Source organism: Heteronotia binoei, chromosome 1 (genome assembly GCF_032191835.1).
Source record: "Heteronotia binoei isolate CCM8104 ecotype False Entrance Well chromosome 1, APGP_CSIRO_Hbin_v1, whole genome shotgun sequence".
NCBI lineage: Eukaryota > Metazoa > Chordata > Lepidosauria > Squamata > Gekkonidae > Heteronotia > Heteronotia binoei.
The window spans coordinates 178,384,240-178,406,457 of NC_083223.1; the positions used below are offsets into that span (position 1 = coordinate 178,384,240).

Consider the following 22,218-nt stretch of genomic DNA (forward strand, 5'->3'; position numbering starts at 1 on the left):
TTCCAGCTTAGTGGGGGAAAAGGAGGGGAAAGCCATTTTAATTAAACATGGATTCTTATGAACTTCTCTGACTCCATCAGCTAAGGTTAAAATCACATTCATGCCAACAGTAATTCATCAGCTTTATGGGTAGCCAAGTTACAATTGACATAGCTGCCCTAAGTTCTTGGAAGAAGGTGTAATAAGATATATGAACCATCTTTTGTGTGCTTAGTGCTCTCAAGTCATAGCTGACTTATGGCAATTCTGTAGGGTTTTCAAGGCAAGAAACAAATAGAGGTGGTTTGCCATTGCCGTTCTCTGCATAGTGGTCCTGGAATTCTGTTGTGGTCTCCCATCTAAATGCTAACTACAGTTACCGTTGCTTAGCTTCCAGGATCTGATGAGACTGGACTAGCCTGGAGCATCCAGATCAGGAAGTATCTTTCTTATAACTCTGAAAATATATGTTCTCGGGGTAAATGATTTTCTGACTGTTCCCCTCCTCTTGAGAGAGATGACAGTTGTAGAGGAGGGTGAAAATGACAGGCCTGCCTGCCTGTTCTCTCTGTCTCTTGATGGGAGATAAAATCCCCTTGATGCACATCAGGAAAGAAAGAATAACAAGACCAGAATATATATATACACACACACACACACACACACACACACACACATATATATATATATACACACTGCACTATTATATTGGCTATAGAGACAGTCTTTTTTCCTGTAGTCGCCATTTTGCAAGATGGCAGATCTTTTTTCACATTCTTGTAAGATGCACATATAGGTGTCAAACCATATATTTGTGGGGTCAATAAAACCAAATACATTATTCCTTTGTTCTAAAAACAAAATAAAGGATTATTCTTTAAGGCCTGTAATATTTCAAGGAAGGATAAATCCAGACAAGCTGTTATTTTTTAATGTTTGTAATATTGGGACAAAATGTAGCAGGAGAACTGTTACAGAAAATTATTTATTCTGCTGCCTTAAATAATAGTAACAAAAAATCAGAGTGCTTGTTTGCTGTTTATTGTGCTTAGTGTTTTTGGCTTCATTAACCTCAGACATATATTTTGACACCAAGATGAGCATCCTACGTGAACTGTAAATATCACAACATATCTGCCATCTTGGAAAATGACAGCTATGGGAAAAATGTCCCAAAACTGGAATGTCAGCATAAGAAAACTTTAAAGCAGTAGTGCCCTAAAACACATACAAACAATAACATTCTCTGTACATATTTTTGTGGGGGTATATTGTGAATCTAGGACTACAAAGTTTTAATAACAAGGGCTAATATGAAATGGTTGGAGAGTACCTGTTTAGAGAGACCACCAGTTTTAAATTGCCTCTTCCCTTCCTCAGTCTATCTCAGGGGTGGCTAGACTGCAGCTCAGGAGCCACATGTGGCTATTTTACACATATTGTGTGGCTCTCAAGCCCCCACCCCACCCTGTCAACTGGCATGGAGTAGGCATTTCTCTTTTTAAATCACTTCTCCAAGCCAAGCCAGCTGGTGCTTGGAGAATGCATTTAAAGTTGTTTTCTTTCTAGCTCTCCCTCCCTCCTCCCCATCTTCCTTCTTTGTATTCTATGTGGCTCTTAAGTTAAGCTAGTTTGGCCACCCCTGGTCTATCTGTTCTCGCTCTGATGCCAGCATGTTATGCTTTTTATAAGGCTTTAAGTATGTCAAATTTGTCATGCTATGAGACGAGCCCCAGAAAGGCCTTAGAGAATTTGCACCCAGAGCTGATCCCCTGCTGTACTATATTTGGCATCAAGGCCCAGAATGATTACTTAGTTATTAACCACCTGTGATATCTGTTTACCATGAGTCCAGCTATCTAAGAAGAAAGGAAAAAGCAGATTTGGATCTACCAAACTGCATGACCTCCCACAGGATCCCTTTGACATACTGATGACCACCCACTTTCTCCAGGTATTGATGTGTGATCTGGGGGATGGTGACAGCTTTCTTCATTACTTGACTCGGTGAGTTGTATGCTCTTTAGCTTCCTTTGTCATGTCAGGGGTGGTTGAGCTTTGCTTCTGTCTGTGACAGAGAGAGGGGGAGAGATTAGTTTGTGAAGCCACTGCAGCCCTGTTCCAATCAGATGGCCGGCAGTATCCTTTGTTTCCTTGTCTACATTTTTCAAACTCACCATTTAATTTCATGTTACTCCAAGCTGAGTTGGACTCTTTTCCTGGTTTCCCTTCAGATTTGAAGATTCTGATAAGGTTCATAACCTGTTGCTGTGGAGGAACCTGAAGTTATATGAGACTGCCTGTGAGCAGCAGGCAAGCCAGCCTGAACGCCGCCATATTGCCTGGCAGATATTTCACATATTTCTGGCACCTAATGCTAAATGCAATACAGGTGAGTGCTGTCAAAATGATGAGTATGGGGAATTGGAATCTGTCATCCAAGTTCACTTTACAATGAGATAATTTATAACACTTCTTATAGAACAAGTACAAAGGGAATCTGCAGGGTTTGGGGTACATATAACTTGGATTCCAAAGACTATACCTGGTTCTTGCTTTCATGGCTGTAGAGAAAATTCTGAATCTCTGCTACTAAAGCCTCAGTATAATTTCCAGTGGCCTTAGGTGCATGATTTTGGTGTTTATACAGCAACCCACCTGTAGTCTCTTTCTTTCTTCTCTTGCACTTTTGTTGTACGTTTATATCCCTATTCCTGCACATTTTATCCCCACATTATATCAATCTGTGTTAAGTAAGCAAAAGTTTTGCAAAAACAATTGCAACATCATTGCCACTCTGTTTTAATAAATGGTATGATCATTTTGTCTCATTTTATTATTTGGATCACTTTGGTGCAGAATTTGAGATTGTCACCAATTTCCTTGTGGACTATAGGATCCAGATCTAGCCTTCCAGAGATGCAGAAATAAAACATTGCAGGAAGGGGAGGAGAAGAGTGAAAAAATCTCTGGCACCTCAAGACCTGAGGCAAGGTGGATGGACAGTGCTGAACTGAGCCAGCAATTTCCAAGTCGTATTTTACTTGAGAAACATTAAGCATCCCATAGCCAACAATGCAAAGATAAAGGAGAAGTACCCCATATCATAGAAAGGGGACCTTTTCCATTGCATTTACAGTCTTGTGGTTCTGGAGACATAATAGTTTTTAGGAGAGTGTAAACTGGTATGACCATTGTTCAAGATATGTATACTTGCCACATATTCATGACTTTAATAATATATATGCATGCTAATCCATGTATTGTTATGCAGCTTTTTCAGCTCTGTAAGGTTCCATAGCTGGTCAGGAACAGTACAGTTTTAGCCCTCAACCTGACAGTTCATAAGTATAGCTGAAGAAATAATAGATTTATTCTTTAATTGGAAACCAGTGCTAATTTCAGCCTTATAATCTTGATTGAGAATTTTTAATGAATGTTATCAAGATGTATTCCAGTCCACCTGTTACTTATCTTCCTCTTTAGGGACCAATTGTTTTATTCAGAGGACAATCATGTGTTAAAGTTAAAAATATTTATTTCTGTTCCTGTCACCTTCTCTATAAAATGTGTAATGTAAGGGGCTAATCAGGCCATCTGCTGGTGGCTTTTAGTCAGAGAAAACTTTGTATGGGGTGAGCAGCCTATATGGGCAGGGCTTTGAAATTTCAATAGCATTCTGCCAAGCAGCTTAAAACCTGATTTGCCTTGACTCTACATATTTAGTTGGGTTTGAGATATGTTAGGAGATCTTATTTTTATTGCCTGTGCTTTTTTCTATATATGTGGGATTAATTAGCACTTATTTATATTTATCAAGTTCTTGCCTGATAAAAAGAATTATGCTTTATTTTAAATACAATAATTAATTCAAATAAATTATCTTTTGTTCTGCTGGCCAAAGATCTGATCAGACACATAATATTTCTTTGAGCTGCAAGAGATAAGTTTCTCTCAGAGAGTTTGCCTGGAAAAAACCTAAGAAGTGGTTTTGCAGTTGTGTTCAATTAATGAGGCTAGCTTTCCCAGAGCTGAGTAAAGTGCAGATTCCCTAGATAGGGTGCAAATGACATAATTTGTCAGTTACTAATTTCTTCTATCCTGCTGTTGTTTCTGGTGAAACAGTTGTTGCTGGTTTGTGGAAATATAACAAAAGCCTGCAAAGCCTTCCTGATAATAGAAAATAATTGAACAGGAAAGAAAGAGTGCATACCACAGACAATGATGGCTTTATTCAACTCAGGGAAAAAATTAGGGTTGCTCATGGCTTGTTTACCTTTGGTTTGGGGCAGGGAGTGAGGAAAGTGTTCCCTGCTGTCATTCTGAAATGGATTTACCAGTGCTTTCTCCTGTTTCTTATGTAAATTCTCCACTGGATACCTGGCCACTTTGGCACATCTAGAGAAGTTAGTTGATTAGGATGAGCATCAGGTGCTTAGATGAAGTTAACTGGGAGAATTCCAGCAGCCTAGCAAATCTGCATGGCTAATCTTTTGCCAAGCTTTTACTTGTTTCTCCTTTCCCTTAAGGGCTTAGCTCCCATATGCCAGAATACATCCAGAATCTTGAGAAGCTGCTTTGCTTTGGCTGTGGAGATCTGACAGCTTCCACTCTTGAACCACTATCTCACTATGTGCTTGCTGTTCTGGGTGGGGTATGGCTCCATTACCTTCGTCATGAAATAGCAACCTTCCTAGAGTAAGTGTTAAAATATCTCAGGTATTTTGCTCTAGAATGAAAACTAAATTAAGTTCCCCATATTTTCTACTTGAAGGACCTTAATTTAATTCACATATTTTCTGCTTAAAGAACCTTCTGAGGTCATGCTGTCCAATACTTAACACTAAGGCAAGACTCACCATACCCTAAACACACCTAACATTGTCAGCAATGGCATAAGGCACTGAAGTCATAGAGGATGAATACAAACAGATGGTTATTGTTAATCACTGAAGAGAGTTCTAAGAGAACTTGGAATATTATCCTTTTTGCAAAGAGTAGGCACACTTTCCTAATAGTTCTTAAATTCTCAACCTGTGAGAAAAATACATTTTCATTTGATTAGTTCTCTTTCTTGCAGGAACTGTGTACTGGCATCTTACTTTGCTACCCAAAGTAGTGGGAGCGAAAATGGCAGAGTAAAACTGGAGACAAATGAGAGGTACTGAAAATGAAGGGCTTTGGAAACTAGCACTGAACTATATGATTTGGATCTCAGTTCACACTACGGTTGCCTGGTCTGTGATGGAAAATACCTGAAGACTTTGGGGGTGGAGCTGGGAGACGGATGGGTTTGGGGAGGGGAGGGCCTCAGCATGGTACAATGCCATACATTTCACCCATCAAAGCAGCCATTTTTTCCAGGGGAGCTGATCTCTGCCAGCTGGAGGTCAGTTGTAAAAGCAGAAGATCTCCAGGCCCCATTTGGAGGCTGGCAACCCTAGTTCACACTAGGTACTGTACAGGACCTAGTTCACACTTGGTACTGTTCTAGTGGACTCTATGCTGTTTCCATAAACTGGTGCCATTACCTGGTATGAGAGCCCGCCTTTCTTAATTAATCTTAAGAATTAATTAATTCTTAATGATCTACAATATTGATTCCAATGGCATGTGTCATGTTATAAAGAGGAAGCCAGGACATGTAAAACTGGAAGATGGGTGTACTGCTGAGCGCTCTTTATTAAATTTTAGGCGAGGAGATACTTTCACTCCCAGGTACCTCTGATTCCTGCATCCACTTGAGTCCTCCATTCCTACTAACACCTTGCTCTTTGATTGCATGCCCAGGATAGATGTTTTCCCTAATCAGGCTTAGAATTTTCCCGGCTGTTACTGAGGACAAGTACACACATGTCACTACTGCAAATATTGTAAAACAGATGTTGCAGATTAGACACCTCAGATAAAATTTCATTTTGCCTAAAATTGCTTCCAGCACAGTACTACTTAGTGCTGCCCATTCACTTTTCTGTTGCGAATGTTATGGTGAAAAATGTGTGATCTGCATGCATGTGTAAAATAAACCAGAGGTAGATTTTTTACTGGTATGTATACTATTTAGATAAGGGATGATATTATAAAGGAGTGGGAAATGAGGCTGCTGGGGAGAAGAGAGTAAAGCAGCTGGACCAGGATGAAAAAGTGCAGTCTTTTCTCTTTGCCGTCTTCAGAACAAAATTTAAAATTTTGTCCATGGCACTGAAAATGTAACTGTTGGCTTGCTGTACTGCCAATAAGAAATGGCTGCTGGAGAATTTCACTTTTTCCCCTCCAAGAAAGCTTTTAGGTCTTCTGACTGTGGAGGAAAGGATTTAAAATACATATACAGAATCTGCTGAGGTATATGAGGGCAAAGAGAGTCTAGGCAGGGCCTCTTGGGGAGGGGAGGAAGGCAAGGTACCTATTCCCTGCTCAGAGGGTATCCATGTTTTTCTCCTTCTCCTCTACATTGTGTCATCATAGGCCTTGTCAAAATATCCCGTGAATTGCAGAGTGTATCCTAAGCAGAACGGCAACCTTCTAAGTCCACTGACTACCATGGGCTTAGAAGTGCACAACTCCACTTAAGACAGCACTGTCAGTTCTGCAATTGGGTGTATATTTTACTTATATATACATAGTTGTATGATTGGCATGTTTTATTCTGAAACTAGAATTTGCATTTCATTTGTACAGCCCTAGGGTATGGTATTTATTGAGTATTCTGAGAGTAAAGTATATTTGTTGAACTCATGGTTAACTTTTCATTAGAAGGGAGGTCTCTTATCCTAATAATGTGAGGCCAGGCCTCACATTATTTCAGTGCTGCACCTGCCCTTTATGGTTTCTGCTTAACTTCTTTCAGCATAAAGAAGCAGCAGAGACAGGATGCTTGGGTTCATGATGCGGAAGGCCCAGGGCTGCACAGGAAAAGGCACAGGAAGAAGGCAGTCCTCAAGCCTCAACACATAGGCAGTACTGACCAAGAGACCGCAGAAAAGCCCTCAACTCCCAAATCTCAACAAGCAGGCAGTGCTGACCATGAAACCAGAGAAAGGTCACTAACCCCTGAAAATGCACTAGACCTTCTTGGCAACGCAGTTGTGTTAAAGGTTTATAGGAAGGCAGCTCAAAAAATGCAGGATGAGGAACTGCAAAGAATTCTGAGACTGCTGCAGGAAGTAGAAGCTTGTCAGAATGAACCACAGAGCAAGAAGGGTCTGGCCTGCATGCTGAAACTTCTAAATACTTGGGACCAGCTAGGGGCTGTTGGGTCAAGAGCTTGTTTCCCAGAAGACCTGAAGATGCAGCTCAAGGAAGAGGTGGCCCAGGGAGAAATAAGTGACTGCAGCTGGAATAAAATCAGAAATGCCTTGCGTTCATTCATTGCCCCTGCTTTTGAGAAGTTCTGGGAGGAGGTGAGTGAGGGGCTGAAGAAGCATGGGGTGCAACCTTGTCAAATTCCAGAGGAGCACTGGTATAAGCTGGAGCCATTCCTACACTTGTTAGCTGCCAAAGTGGCTCTTAGGAGTTTAAAAAAGCGAAAAGCTAAGGATGGATCAGCAGCCACTGCTAAGCCTACCAAGGAAGACAAAGCCTCTTTTTGGCAGGCCCTGAGATGTGCTGCAGAAGGATGGCCCACCCTGGAGGTGCTCCATTTCCTCAAACACCTCCAGGTACATGGCCCTCCTGTGCTGGAGAGTGGCCTGCATTTTCTTTTGGAGGTGGAGAAATTCAAGAACGCCCATCATGCCTGGCCTGACCTGGATCTACTGAAAAAAAAGGTTGTGGTGATACATGACTGCTTCCTTGCTTCTCAGATTGAACCCCGGCTGCAGGTATGGTTCATGCAGGTATGGTTCATGGAATTCACTGCCACAGGAGGTGGTGGCGGCTACAAGCATAGCCAGCTTCAAGAGGGGATTGGATAAAAGTATGGAGCAGAGGTCCATCAGTGGCTAAGCCACAGTATATTATTGGAACTGTCTGGGGCAGTGATGCTCTGTATTCTTGGTGCTTGGGTGGGGGGCAAAGTGGAAGGGCTTCTAGACACACTTATGAGCCTCCTGATGGCATTTGGTTGTTTGTTTGTTTTTTGGCCACTGTGTGACACAAAGTGTTGGACTGGATGAGCCATTGGCCTGATCCAACATGGCTTCTCTTATGTTCTTATGTTCCTTCCCTGGAGAGCAGAACATTGTTGCAAAGATGCCTTTGACAGCCTGCAGGAGAAACCAAGCCCCTCTGAATACAACCCAGTAGTATCCATTATAAGGAAGAAGAGATAGTAGGCTTTTTTCCTTTCCTCAGTCTTATATATATATTTCCAGTGGGGTAAACTGGGGGATTTATAACTCTAGAACACTCAACCGTCAGAAGTAAAATTCTCCATGGTCCAGTTATGGATTAAGAACATTAAAGAAGCCATGTTGGATCAGGCAAATGGCCCATCCCATCCAACACTCTGTCACACAGTGGCCAAAAAATCCAGGTGCCATCAGGAGGTCCATTAGTGGGGCCAGAACACTAGAAGCCCTCACACTGTGCTTCTCCCCCAAGCACCAAGAATAGAGCATCTCTGTTCCAGACAGAGAGTTCCAACAATAAGCTGTGGCTAATAGCCACTGATGTACCTCTGCTCCATGTGTTTATCCAATCCCCTCTTGAAACTGTCTATGCTGGCAGCCGCCACCACCTCATGTGGCAGTAAATTCCATGTGTTAATCACCCTTTGGGTGAAGTACTTCCTTTTATCAGTTATAACCCGACTGCTCAGCAATTTCATTGAATGTCCACGAGTTCTTGTATTGTGAGAAAGGGAGAAAAGTACTTCTTTCTCTACCTTCTCTATCCCATGCTAGTGGTTTGCTAGTGGCATTTGGTCACTTTTGTAAACAGGTGCCAGATTTTGTAGCCCTTTGGCCTGATCCAGCAGAACCTATACCTGTAACAATATATCATCAGTGGTATGTGATAGTGGATGCATTTCTTGTTTTAAAAATCTACATTCTGTGCAAAGCAACTCCATTTCTGACTTGACTAAATAACATATTTATTACTTGCACAGATTTTCCCAACCTGGCAACTAGGTGTTCCCTAGGCCTTGTCCACACTTTCAAGTTTATTTTTGGAGTTATAAAGGCTGGTTCTTTTCTACCACATACTTTCCATTACAATTGGGAGTTATTGCATTGCTCAGTACTAGGGACATCAGCCTCCAGGTGGAGAAAATGGATGATGTGGAGGGTCAGCTCTACAGTATTGTACCCCACTGAGGTCCCTATTTTCCCCAGGCTCCATACCACACTGGAACTAGCAACGCTATCCTGTACTCATCAAGTTTATTGTGAAAGAAGTCTGTTTCTGACTGAAATGTATAAAACCAGATGGGGCAGAGAGGGAGGAAGGAGTCAGAAACTCTGCAGTGCACTGTTTTAGGCAAAGTGGAACACAAATATTAGTTGAAATAGCCCTGACCTGGATAGCCCAGGCAAGCCTGATCTTGTCAGATCTCAGAAGCTAAGCAGGGTCGACTCTGGCAAGTACTTAGATGGAAGACCTCCAAGGAATACCAGGAGTCGGGTCAGGCTTTATTCAGCCACCTCCCTGAATATCCTCCAGGCCCCCAGTAGGGTAGTCACCAGGGGTCACCATGACTTCCAGCTGTGCACATACAAACACACAAAATACAACTTCCCCCAATAAAAAAAATTAGTTGAAATAAACTATTTATCCATACTCCCAGAATAGCAATATAAGCTGTCCAGTTCCCCCTTTTCACCAGCAGGGGATGGGGGAAAGGATGGCCAGATCCAGGTTGGGAAGCTCCTGGAGATTTGGTGATGCTGCCTGGAGAGGACAGGGACCTCAATGGGGTAAAATGCCATACAGTCCACACTCCAAAACATGCATTTTCTTCAGGGGGAGTGATCTCTGTAGTCTGGAAATGAGCTGTAATCCAGGGGATCCCGGGTCCCACCTGGAAGCTGGCATCCCTAAAGCAATTCCAAAGTAATGAAATGCAGTTATCAGTAGCCTACTAGTAGAATTCATTTTGGCTCCTGCTTTGTTTCATATGGTGAATGCCCTGCCTGAGCACAGCTGCTGTTTCTCAGTACTTGGTCTGGGAAACCAGATTACACTCAACTAGAGGCCAAAGGAGCATGAAAATAATGTGAGTCAGAGCACATGCTTGACCTCCAATTATTGTCTGTTTTATTATGCTGTTGGAGAACTGGGGAAGAAGGCAGTGATTCTTGTGGGTAGCATGACACATTCCCTGATCCCGAATGCTGACTGTATGCAGCTTGCCTTCTAGGTTGCATTGGAAGCTCAGAGGCTTAGGAGAGCAATCCAGGCAGCGGAGAAGGCCCTCCAGAAGGAGATTCCTGTGCCCCCTCCAAGCTTGTTTGATGAGCTGAAGAGTTCAGTCTTCAACATCTTGCTGCCCTATTGGGCGGCCTTCCGAAAGCACTGGCTCAAGCGCTCCCCCACAAGTGCACAGAAAGCTCCAGGTGGGTTCATTGCCCCTCCCAATGCAAGGAAAGAAGAAATCAAAGGAGTATGCAGAGAAGATGTATGTGCATATTAACATAACATTCCTTGTAGCAAAATAGCAATGCTTGCAGTTAGGGCTGTCAACCCCCCAAAATATGGTAATATCCGGATTCAGAAATATTTGGAAATAAAATTTTCAGTAATCTGGATATTACTGAATAGGGTATTTGGATATATATGGTATTTGGCTCCCATTATACCCTATGGGCCATTGAAGTCAATGGCAAAATAGGGTATATTGGAAGCCGCCTGGAAGGGAGGGGGTTTGAGGGAGAGCCCCCAAATTTGCAAGAGACCTGCAGGGACTCTCCCCTACAAAACCCCCAAGTCCCAAAAAGATTGGGCTAGGCGTCCAATTCCAGGGGCACACAAAGAGGGTGCCCCTATCCCACCATTATGCCCTATGGGCCATTGAACTCAATGGCCATAGGGTATAATCAAAGGCTGCTGGGGGGCAGGGGGGTTGAGGGAGAGCCCCCAAAATTGCAGGGAACCTGCAGGGGACTCTCCCCCATAAAACCCCCAAGTCACAAAAAGATTAGGTTAGGGGGTCCCTGTCTGTTGGCTTCCTCATTTTGCTGGGGAAAGCCCTATTAGACACTTCCTCCACTATAATTGTTGTGGGAAAAGTGGCTCTGGCCAGAAGAGGGTTTGAGGGAGAGCCCCCAAAACTGCAGGGAACCTGCAGGGGACTCTCCCACATGCAACCCCCATGGCCCAAAAAGATTGCATCTATCTGTGGGCTCCCCAAAAGGTACACTGTTCCCAATGGTGAGAAAAACCAATTAGCCACTTCCCTCCCTGTAATTATGGTGGGAAAAATGGCTCTGGGAGCAGGGGGTTTTGGGGAGAGACCCCAAAACTGCTGTGCAGCTTCAGGGCACTGTCCCACACAAAATCCACAAGGCCAAATAATATTGGAGCAGGGGGGTCCAATTCCTGGGGCACCCAAAGCCAAATCTAACTTCGAATCAGAGAATCTTTATAGGACCCCAATCCACTACATTCATCTATCTACTCGGTATGCACCCTGGCACCAACATAAACCCAGTTGCCAACCTCAGTGCCACACAACACACAATCTGGTCAACGTCCGCTCTGCAGACCGGGCTGCAGTGAACCCAGATGCCAGGTCTCCAGCCCTGCCCCAAAGAACATGGGGAGAGCTGGCCAAGCACAAGTATGCTGGTTCTGGGTCTCTCACCCAGATGACAGCTTCCCTGCCACAGAACACACAATCTACAGCTGACAGCTCTCCAGCCCTGCCCCAAACAACGCGGGGAGAGCTGGCCAAGCACACCAACCATGCCGGTTCCGGGTCTCTCACCCAGATGACAGCTTTCCTGCCACAGAGCACGCAATCTACAGATGCCAGCTCTCCAGCCCTGCCCCAAACAATGCGGGGAGAGCTGGCCAAGCACAACACGCATGCTGGTTCCGAGTCTCTCACCCAGATGACAACTTCCCTGCCACAGAACACACAATCTACAGATGCCAGGTCTCCAGCCCTGCCCCAAACAACACAACTCTCAAACAACAGGAGCAGTGTACCACACCTCGGTCCACATCTGTATTTGACACAAAGCAAGATGATGCATTCAGACTTACCTTGAGTGATGAACGGCTGTTCTAGGCTCTTTGGTGTTACCCAGGGTGCACCACGAGGAGGCGAACCAGAGTTGCACCCAAATGAGGGAGATGTATGGGAGGGCCTCAGGGAGTGAGAGGGAGGAAACTATTCCCTCTCTCTCAGCAGCAACACACACCAGCCATCACTGTCCCACTAGGGGAACTTTAGCAAAGGTGTGGCTACCCTCCTCATCACAGGCCCCCCTGTCTTTCACCTCCAATGAAGAAGAAACAGAAGGAAAAGAAGAAATAGAGGACAAGAAACAAGACATTGCCCTTCACTCTGACTCTCAGAGTGGCTTACACAACAAGTCACACAGTCTCCCTTGAGTCTTCTCCCCACCCTCCCCAAAGCAAATGCCCTGGGTTGGCCTGAGAGAGCTCTCACAGAAGGCATCCTTTCAAATAAAACTGAGAGAGCCATGGCTGACACAAGGCCACTCCAGCAGCTGCTCTGCCAGCAGAGGAGTGGGGAATCACACCAGTTCAAAAAAAGATAACAGTCCATAGACTTAACCATTATGGCACTCTGACTGGAGCTGCTGGTTTTTCTTAGCCCTTTAAAAAATTCTATTGGCTATGATGACTTGGGGATTGGGAAATTTTTCTTTTACTGCTCTGTGCTGACTTCATGCAGCGTTCTTTCTGAGTCAGGCAGGCAGCATGATGGGAGAAATGTTGGGGCTGGGCCATTTTCCCGCCAATCAATTGATCAATTACTGGGCTCTGGCTGGGGCTCCTTCTGGGCCCTCTCTACTTTTATTTTAGGGAGGAGCGTTTCCCTGACTTCTCAGATGAGACTGAGAGTGGATGCAGGCACAACTAGGTGCTCACTTCATACACCCTCAGAGTCCGTGTCTGGGCAGCCGAACTGTGGCATGTTGACCTTCAAGAAGACCAGCATTGCCAGTGTGTCAGGATTGAGGCTTGCGCGATGCGGGCTGACAATGTCGCCTGCATGGGGAAAAATGTGCTCGCTCTCAGCGCTTGTTGGTGGGCACAAGAGGAACACCTGGGCCATGGCAGAGAGGTCCGGCCAGACTGTCTCCTTCGAGACCCAGTAGTCCAATGGACTTGGGTCCTGCGGCACGCAGCACCTGTGTTTGCTCTCACAGCCCCAACGCTCTGGAAGGGGCCAGAAAATCACTGGAGAGTACCATCTCCGCAGTCTTCGGTGTGGGAGCCTTGTGGGAAACGCCACCTAGTGGGGGAAGTGGGGGATGAGCAGCAGCCACCAAAGCAGACTAACTGCTTTCACCCCTCACTTCCTCAGCTCCTGCTGACCTTGCCCTCTTGGCCTGCCTCCGCTCAACCTCCTGCGAGAGCTCGTCTCGCCATTGATTGAGCTTGCTGACCCCCTTAGCGACCCTGCCCTTACAGCACGGGTCACACATGGCTGCCAGCATGTAGACCTTCTGCTTTATGAGTGCCCCAAAACGTTGCTCAAGCCCGCTTTGAAGACGTCTCACAAGTGCGCACACTGCTGGAAAGTAGTCTGCACGGTCTTCGTGTCGCGCCAGAAACTGGGCCAGTATCTCCTGGGCCATGTAGACTATGGGAACGACCAGTGTAATGCTCGCTGTGTCAGACGAGACGATCTCCGTGAAGGTCTTGATGAGCTGAAGAATCTCCACAGCCTTAGAGGTGGTCAATCAGTCCTCCTGGTTGAGCTGGCTCTCCTCTGAAATGACCCTGCTCTCATCGATCAGGACATCCAGGGCTGCTCTCAGCTCCACCAAGCGCTCCAGCATGGCACAGGTGGAGTTCCAGCGAGTGCTTACGTCCCCCATCAGGTGGTGATCTAGCAAGCCGATCAGCGCTCATTTCTCCTCCAGCAAATGAGCATCTGTATTGCTGTGGGAGAAGTGACACACCATGTGTCGGCATTTCTGGAGCAGAAGTTGACACTTGTGAGTCGCCACAATGTAATCATCATCCCTTCAGGATGACTGACCCAAGGTGTCCATCACCACATTGTGGATCAGGTGGGCTGTGCAGGAAATGCGTGTAATGCCCACAAGCTCGGTCATCACGATCATGTTCATGCCACCATCTGTCACCATGAAGCCCGCGGTGACCCAACTGTCTACCCATTCCTCTGTCGACCTAGTGATGATGGCACTGATGTTGTCCCCCATGTGCGGCCTGTCGATTGGTTCGGCAGCAAGGCCTTGCGATAGCTGGCCTATGGGCCCTGACCCTGCCTGTCACTTCCACCACCCCCACCCACCTCCTCGGCTTGCCACCAGTACGCAGTCAGGTACAGATACCCTTCATGCGGATTGTGGGGAGTCCACAAATCTGAGGTGAAGTGAACAGTTGCCCCGGCAGCATGGGATAAATGCTCCCTCACCACAGACCTCATTGCCCTGAAAAATTTTGGCACAACGCTCCCGCTCATTGTGGTGTGGCAGGGAACCTTGTACCAGGGGGCAAGTTTATGGAGCATCCCCTGCTAGCCATTACTATCTACTAAGGAGAAGGGACGTTCCTCGGCGATCATCTCGGCAATGTGCCAAGTGATCTCCAGCACTAAGGCGCTTCCTCACCACCCTTGTTGGCATGCTAAAGCCACCCCCACCAAGCATCTCGGTCACAGTTGCCTGGCGCTCCCTCCTTACCACGGAACTCCCTGGGAGAGCTCTGGAGGTGGATGCAGCAGAAGGATCCACCTCCGTGCTGGGTGGCGTGGCCCACTTGGGCACCCCACCGGCAGCCTGTCTCTCCCCTCAAAGATGCTCTGCTGCATGGTGCTTCTTCAAGTGGTTCCGCATCCCTGCAGTCAAGAGATGGGCAAGTTCCCTCCCATGACATATGCGGTCCCTACAAATTTGGCACTGCACAAACCAGGGATCCTCCATGATCTGGAAGTGCTTCCGGACATCTGAGGAGAATGGGTGCCCATGCTTACGGGAAGGTGGGGTCACCGGAGCCACCTCCTGTGAGGGGCTCGGGGAAGGCACGTTGTGCCTTGGGGTGGCAGGAGAAGATGGCCGTTGGGGAGGAGCGGGTGGCACCTGGGGCTGCCTCTTCATCTCTTCCCCCTCCACCTCCTTCAGTGGCATCTCCTCTTGTCCATCCTCAGAAGGCCAGAGGAACTGGAGAAGTGTGTTGGTCAGTAGCCACTGTCTCCTCCAGCTCCGCCATAACCCTCTGCATCCTTGGGGTGATGCTGCGAGACAGAAAACTGTCACTCAGCCCCAGCCCCAAAGGCGACCACTCTTGCTCTCCCTCCTCCTGCTGCTGAGGCTGAGCAACCACAGCTGGAGGAGGGAGTGCCTGAGCAGCAAACTCCTGCCCAGTGCCAGCACCTACAGGCACCTCTGCTGGGGCAACTCCTGAGGCAGCCGTGAGGAAGAGGCACGGCCTCTTCCTTGCACCACTGAACCCCGAGGGTGGAGTGGTGAAAGGCCCCTCTGGAGCAATCCCACGCACAGGTGTGGGGGTCCTCCCCATTCCCCTCCCCTCCACCCCTCTGGTCTTCTCCTTCACTTTGCCCCCAAGGCCCCTCTTAGTTCCCTTCCTGTCACTCATCTCTCCCCTTGGCCAAGCTCTGTCTAGACTGATAGTGTTCAGGGTGTTTAGATCACCTAACCTGCTACACCATAAACCTTACCAATTAGAACCTGATTCCTTTTTAATTACCCTCCTCCCACCAAATTTTCTTTTTTTAAAGAGGTCCATAACCTATCCTTCTAAAAATTTCCTTTTTTGTGTTTGAGCTGGTAGTGGTGGTTTAAACTAGGGAAACCTGACCGTACCTGGCTGAATGTTTTAAAAGGCTTCCTCAAGATGAACAAGTAAACCTTTTTAGTGCGACTTTAAAGCGTCCCCTAACTGAATCTACTGGGACAAACCTGATTTCCGTTTAAACAAGAAATGCAAGTGTCCTCTAAATGAAGATAAATCTGGTGTAACCTTGACTAAATCAAATAGGCTGGCACTGACCTTCAGTCACTGAAGGCAAAGTCCACAGTTTTTCTATGTGGGTTTTTTTTTTAGTACAACCCCCCCTTGCCTAGGTTAGCTGCCTTTATGATAAAACCTTTGCTTTTTTTAGATTCCTGACACTTCCTACTAAATTGCCAAACTGCAGCCCTACACTAAGTTAAGGGAAAGGAAGAAAACGTATCAGACAGTCCCTAACACTAGCCTAACAGATATAGATCCTATTTAAACGCCCTGCCAAAACCCCCCAAAACTCCAAGAGTACCAGACCAGAACACCAAAAAACAGCAGGCAAACTAAGCCCCCCCCAAAAAAACCCCCTCAGGCTACAGACAAGTAGACTTTGCCAAAGGACCACCAGACCAGGCTACTGGCTAGCAAGCAACAGAGCACAGGACAGAGAGACCAGGGTCACCAGCCCCCCCCCCCCCAAGCTCAAACTAGCACGCCGACCAGACCAGGTAGGCTAAGTTGGCACTGAGGCCACAGGAGAAATAAAAGCCAAGGGACTGACCAGACCAGGCTACTGGCTAGCAAGCAACAGAGCACAGCAGAGACCAAGAAGGGTCACCAGCCTTCCCCCACCCCAACCCACCCACAAGCCCAAACTAGCAAGCCAACCAGACCAGGTAGGCTAAGTTGGCACTGATGCCACAGGAGAAACAGATTGAGAATAAGCCAAGGGACCACCAAAAAACCAGGCTACCAAAGGCCCACCACAAGCACAACAACCAGAGCCCAGGTAGACACTCAGGCCACAGAAAAATGGCCTGTTCCAAAGCAAACAAACAGAGGCCCAAAACAGCAGCACAGCAAAGCAGAAATTATTTTAACAAACTAGGCAAAAATAATTAAAGCAAACAACCCCAGCCAGGCCAGGCCAGAGCCACCCCCTCCCCCCCCAGCAACCCCCCCCCCCCAAAACACAAAACCACCCAGACACCTACCCAAGGAAAACAGAAGGTTTTCTGAAAGATAGAAACAAAAACCTGCTTATAAAATTTCCCAGTCAGATGCTGAAGTCCAGGTCCAGGATTCAGGATCAGAATCACCACACCAGGCCACAGAGAGCAGAGCAGCGAAGCATTTTGCCAAAGCAACAGAGGCTCAAGTCTCTCTATGGCAACAGGAACAGCAATGGAGTCCAGGGGGCAAGAGATGGTAAATAAATACCCTCTCTCTGCCCATGAACAGAACAGAACAGTTTGAAAATAAATTGTTCTGTTCTCTGATTGGCTTGAGGAAAACATGCAATCCCATTGGAGAATTGCAGTTTCTCCCTTCCCCCTGCAGAAACAGCCCTGCAGGGTCCTGCAAAGCCACAAAGTTGCACTTTGCAGAAATGCATGCCTCTGATTGGTCAGAGGCCTCCTTCCCCCCTCCCCCTCACCCCAGCCAGAGGCGGGAAAAAGCAATCACAGACTGCCTTTTGCCTTTCCCTATTGAAAACAATGGAAGTAATAGCTTTACTGAATATTTCCAAATATCATCGTAAATATTCGGAAATCAGGTATTTGGAATTCAAAAATAGGCTCAGATGCCTATCTGGAATACCTATTTCCAAATATTTACCAAAATGTCTCTATTCGGTAAAAATTCAGTAAAGCTTTATCCAAATTGACAGCCCTACTTGCAATTATATCATGGGCTACCCCCACCCTTTCCATTTGCTCTCTTTTGTATCTGGGAAACCATGTCATACATTAATTGATTTTTTTTCTTCACTGCATATAGATGTTGATCAAGTTAAGATATGTCCTGATGGCTACTAGAGTGAGTTTCTTAGACTCTTAGGTGGGGCTAGAGGGAGTAATGAAGGAGGAGAGTGTCATTAATAGCTGGGATGTAACCTCCAAATGCAAACGCTGTGTATGTCGGAATGCCATTTGCTTGGGGTTCAGCTGCACTCTTTATGTTCTGTTATGTTTGCTGGTTGACCACAGTAGAAACTGGAGTGCTGAACTAGATGGATGCTAAGGTCACAGTTTTCTTTTTAAAAAGGTAGTGCCTTGTGCAAGCACCAGTCATTTCTGACCCTGGGGTGACGTCGCATCAAACGTTTTCACGGCAGACTTTTTTACAGGGTGGTTTGCCATTGCCTTCCCCAGCCATCTACATTTTCACCCCAGCGAGCTGGGTACTCATTTTACCGACCTCAGAAGGATGGAAGACTGAGTCAACCTGGAGCCGGCTACCTGAACCCAGCTTCTGCTGGGATTGAACTCAGGTTGTGAGCTGAGAGTTCAGACTGCAGTACTGCAGCTTTACCGCTCTGCGCCACAGGGCTCTTTCACAGTTTTCTTAGGGCATCAGAAAACCTTGGGCCAACCTTGAATTTACCAAGTAAATTTGGACTTGTTCACCATACTGAAAAGGTTGGGAACCATTGTGCTAGTGCACATGAATAATACCCCTCAAGGCTTAGGTTCAGACCCCTGCACCTCCACCTTAAGGATTGCTAGTGGCAGAGCCAGAAAAGACCTATAAGAGAGCTGTTGTCAGAGTACATGGCACTGGGCTAGGTGGACCATACATCCAAGTCAATAGAAGAGAGGTGCTTCTGCCATTTTCCCTTGGAAAAGTAGTGGGCAAAGAAACAGTTAAGCACCAAACCAGGGCCTTGATGTGGCACTGACCACCACTTATTTCTTGCAGTTCAAAGGCTTGTTCTGCCTGCACCTGGAGGGATTAATAGCTTGTGTAAAATGTCTGGGTTTTTTTGGCTTGGCCAGGGGTTCCAGGCTGGCCTTGAACATGCATGAAGCTGCCTCATACAGAAGCAGTCTATCAAGTTCACTTTTGTTTACCAGCCTGACAGCATCTCTTAGGCAGAGGACTTTCACATCACCTACCACTTCCTCCTTTTTCTCTCCTGCAACCCTGCCCCCACAAATGCAAACAGCACTGGGGGGCAATATTAGACTGGACAATTTCTGCAGGACAGGAACGGTTAAAAGCCTCTAACATCATGTCATATCCCTGATCAGATTAGCAGCCTTCCCTTCAGCTATATTTTGTTTTGGGGTGGGGGGAGAGAATCAATATGGTCCTTACCCTCTGAGGTACACGTTGCTGTGTCAGGGTCCTGTTTCACCTGCTCATTGCTTAAACTAAATAAGACTGCATTAAAGGTTAGCCATCAAAGGCACAGGTTTATATATAGTAGTGGACTGGGTCTAAAAATATTGGTTGTCAGGAGATAAAGAACTTCTATTATATTTTCAAGCTACTTAAAAGGCCATTAACATTTTTTAACATATTGTCCAATGTTTAAGGGGGCCTGCTTCATCAGGGGCCCACTTGCCATCTGGCCAGTCCGCCACTGGGTAGATATATCAGGAGTTGCCTTGATCTGGATAGCTCAGGCTAGCTCTGATCTTGTCATATCTCAGAAGCTAAACAGATTCAGCCTTGGACAGTATTTGGATGGGAAAGCTCCAAAGAATAATAGGGTCATTGCAGAGAGGCAGGCAATGGCAAACCACCTCTGAATGTCTCTTGTATTGAAAACCTTACAGGGTTGCCATAAGTTGGCCATGACTTGATGGGGGGGGAGGGAAAGGAGTGAGGCCATTGGTCCAACTAGCCCAGTACCATCAAAGAGTCTCCAATGGCTTTCCCAAACATACTAGCTGAGGTCCTTTTAACCATAGATGCCACTGATTTAACCTGGGATCACATATAAGGCTCGTGGGCATTCTTATCTTGGAAATATGGCCCCTTCCACACCATGATGAATAAGAATAGGTCAGAAGTAGCCTGGCTAAAACAAAACTCTCATCTCTGTAGTGCTGAGAAATCAGCTGCTCCTCAAAAAGAGACAGACCAAGTTTGAAGGCTCACAGAGGCTGCCACAGTCTCTCCTGCTGCTCCCGCTTCAGCCTCCAGTAGATGTCCAGAGGACTCAGGATGGTTTTACCTACAGCTTCTCCATTAGCAGAGGTCTCATGCTGCAGGTCAGTATGTCGTATTATATACTTCACATTCCCTTGGAATTTAACAGTTCAGCCTGCCCTGAGGGGGACCAGTTAAGGTATAAAGCAATCCTGTCCAGAGCCTTCCATTCTCCCCACTAACTGATACTAGGGCAGTATTCCTGGGGGCAGCTCCCACACTGTTGCTTGTCTAGGGAAGACATCTTTCTCAGCAACCACTTAGTCATCACATGAAGAAACGGTCAAGGAATTGATATAGACAAATCTTAGAGGAGAACAGCTCTTGGGAACTACACAAACAGGCTAAAAATAAGCACGCACTCTGCACTAGCTGAACTTGTGACACAATAGGGTTTTCTTTTATATTTGGGTGTTCCTGGAGACCTGATGCAACTACATAGCCTCTGCTCTACTTCATTGTCCAAGGGGTAAATTAGGTAATCATTGTAATCAATGTAATTTGCTGTCAAAACAGTATTTATAGAATGAGTATACATACTTCCTGGAAATAAGCCATTAATTGTAGGCAAAAAGAGACATGGGAAGAACTTACAGGATGGGATACAAAATTATGAATAGAGCCAATAGTGATTTTGTAGCTGCTTGAAAGACACACACAGTAATAAAATGGGACAATGGCCACAAGAACAATCCACCTGTGCAAGCAGTCCCTGCGGCTGCTGTTTATATATATTTGCTTATTGTGTGTGCTACATTAACATAGCAGAGGTTGATGGCTTGAGTGGTCATTCTGCTGGCCTGCAAAGTGCATTTAAGACAAGATGGCAGCCATGCCAGCCACTAAAATGGGTGAGTGGTTTGCTTATGGCCAGTATCATATTTAAGTCAGGCACTGGAGGACATCATTAGATGCGGGTTTGGTTGATAATATAATCACCACCAAACTGTTGCTACAGAACAATTTAAGATTTGAGAGGATTTTGCTACAATAATGTTACTATTTCATTATGGATTAAAGCCAATGAAGTTATTGCACTACACAGACATAGTCATATCTGGTGGGTGTTTGTAATTTTGCAGATAACTATAACAAGTATGTGATCCAAGAAGCTCAGCAAGATGATGTAATTGAAATACCATAAACTTCCTGTTGGTAGCAATAGGAATTACAGGAGTTGTAACTACTTCTCAGTCTTGATAAGAGTTCTGCACACAAGACTTCCCTCGAGTTCTTTCTGAAGCCGTGTTACATTCAAGTATAACTATACTGGAAGAAGATAGCATGCTAATACAGAAACCCTTCTTCTTTTTAGGACACCAACAAAGATAGCACAAGCCACAGTAAAACTAGTTCTATGTTTGGAATCAGGAAGAGGTCAATTGGATATCAGTTTCCATCACTTTCCAGTGTGCCAGCACTGATCTAAGACAGGAGGAAAGAAGACATCATTACAAACATCCTAAGGCTTTGCTGTTAACACTGAATAGCATCATGAAGCAGAGTGTTTTACAATCATGCTTTGAAAAAGTGCTAGCTTGATTTATATGTGACTCAAATTGCTGAAGATCCTTTAGGCTCCAAGATAGCACTGAAGAGAGCACCAAGCTCCTGCTATCAATCTTTACCAGTGCAAGCTATATGCTCAGGGAGTTATGATTAGTTTTTGCCATCCAGGAGACTGGGGCTATCTTCTGGCCTCCAGTTCTAGTGTCACAGGAATGGTTCTCAGAAGCAGAGAGCTGCAGATGAACAGCTTGCTCTCCCTTCAGGGAAGGGTCATTGGCTCCCTCCTGAGGACTTCCTGCCCTAACATATTAAAGTCACTTAACAGTTGCCAGCCCTTTTGCCCTTAGGAGAGTCATTTGTTGAACAGCTAGAAGCTGTCATCAGAACACAGCAGTAAAACCATGTTAGAGGTTAATTCTGCAGATGTGCTTTTATGAGTCAACACAGTGTTTCCAGCCTGAGCTTGGAAAGCCTGAGACAGGCATACACACATTTGCTAATTACCATGGCCCTTCATCCCATAAAGCCCTCCTCCTAATCAGCCCTGTGTGGTCTTTGGCAGGCCAGAATGGGGCTGGCAGGCATTCATGTGCTTCTCCTCACGAGCCAATAAAACCAGGGACAGGCAGTTAATCATGTGGATCTTGACTTAGAAGGGCTCTTCTTGGCAAAACATTTACTGGCTTGTAGCAACCGTGAGCAGGAACTGTACGTGGTACA

General features: G+C 45.9%; 1 protein-coding gene across 1 annotated transcript; it reads left to right on the forward strand.

The window, feature by feature from the left end:
* The first annotated feature begins 1,799 nt into the window (after positions 1-1,799).
* LOC132576049 (uncharacterized) lies at positions 1,800-21,486 on the forward strand. Its single transcript, XM_060244818.1, has 8 exons — positions 1,800-1,986; positions 2,214-2,371; positions 4,509-4,677; positions 5,060-5,140; positions 6,827-7,799; positions 10,280-10,475; positions 19,885-20,051; positions 21,305-21,486. Exons 1-8 carry the CDS (start codon positions 1,913-1,915, stop codon positions 21,416-21,418), a joined length of 1,932 nt encoding a protein of 643 aa, XP_060100801.1. The 5' UTR covers positions 1,800-1,912; the 3' UTR covers positions 21,419-21,486.
* Positions 21,487-22,218: the final 732 nt, after the last annotated feature.

Coding starts and splice junctions, on each gene's coding strand:
- LOC132576049 (XM_060244818.1), top strand. CDS start 1,913: ATGACCACCCACTTTCTCCAGGTATTGATGTGTGATCTGGGGGATGGT. Junction 1,987..2,213: donor TTTCTTCATTACTTGACTCG/GTGAGTTGTATG, acceptor GTTTCCCTTCAG/ATTTGAAGATTCTGATAAGG. Junction 4,678..5,059: donor GAAATAGCAACCTTCCTAGA/GTAAGTGTTAAA, acceptor TCTTTCTTGCAG/GAACTGTGTACTGGCATCTT.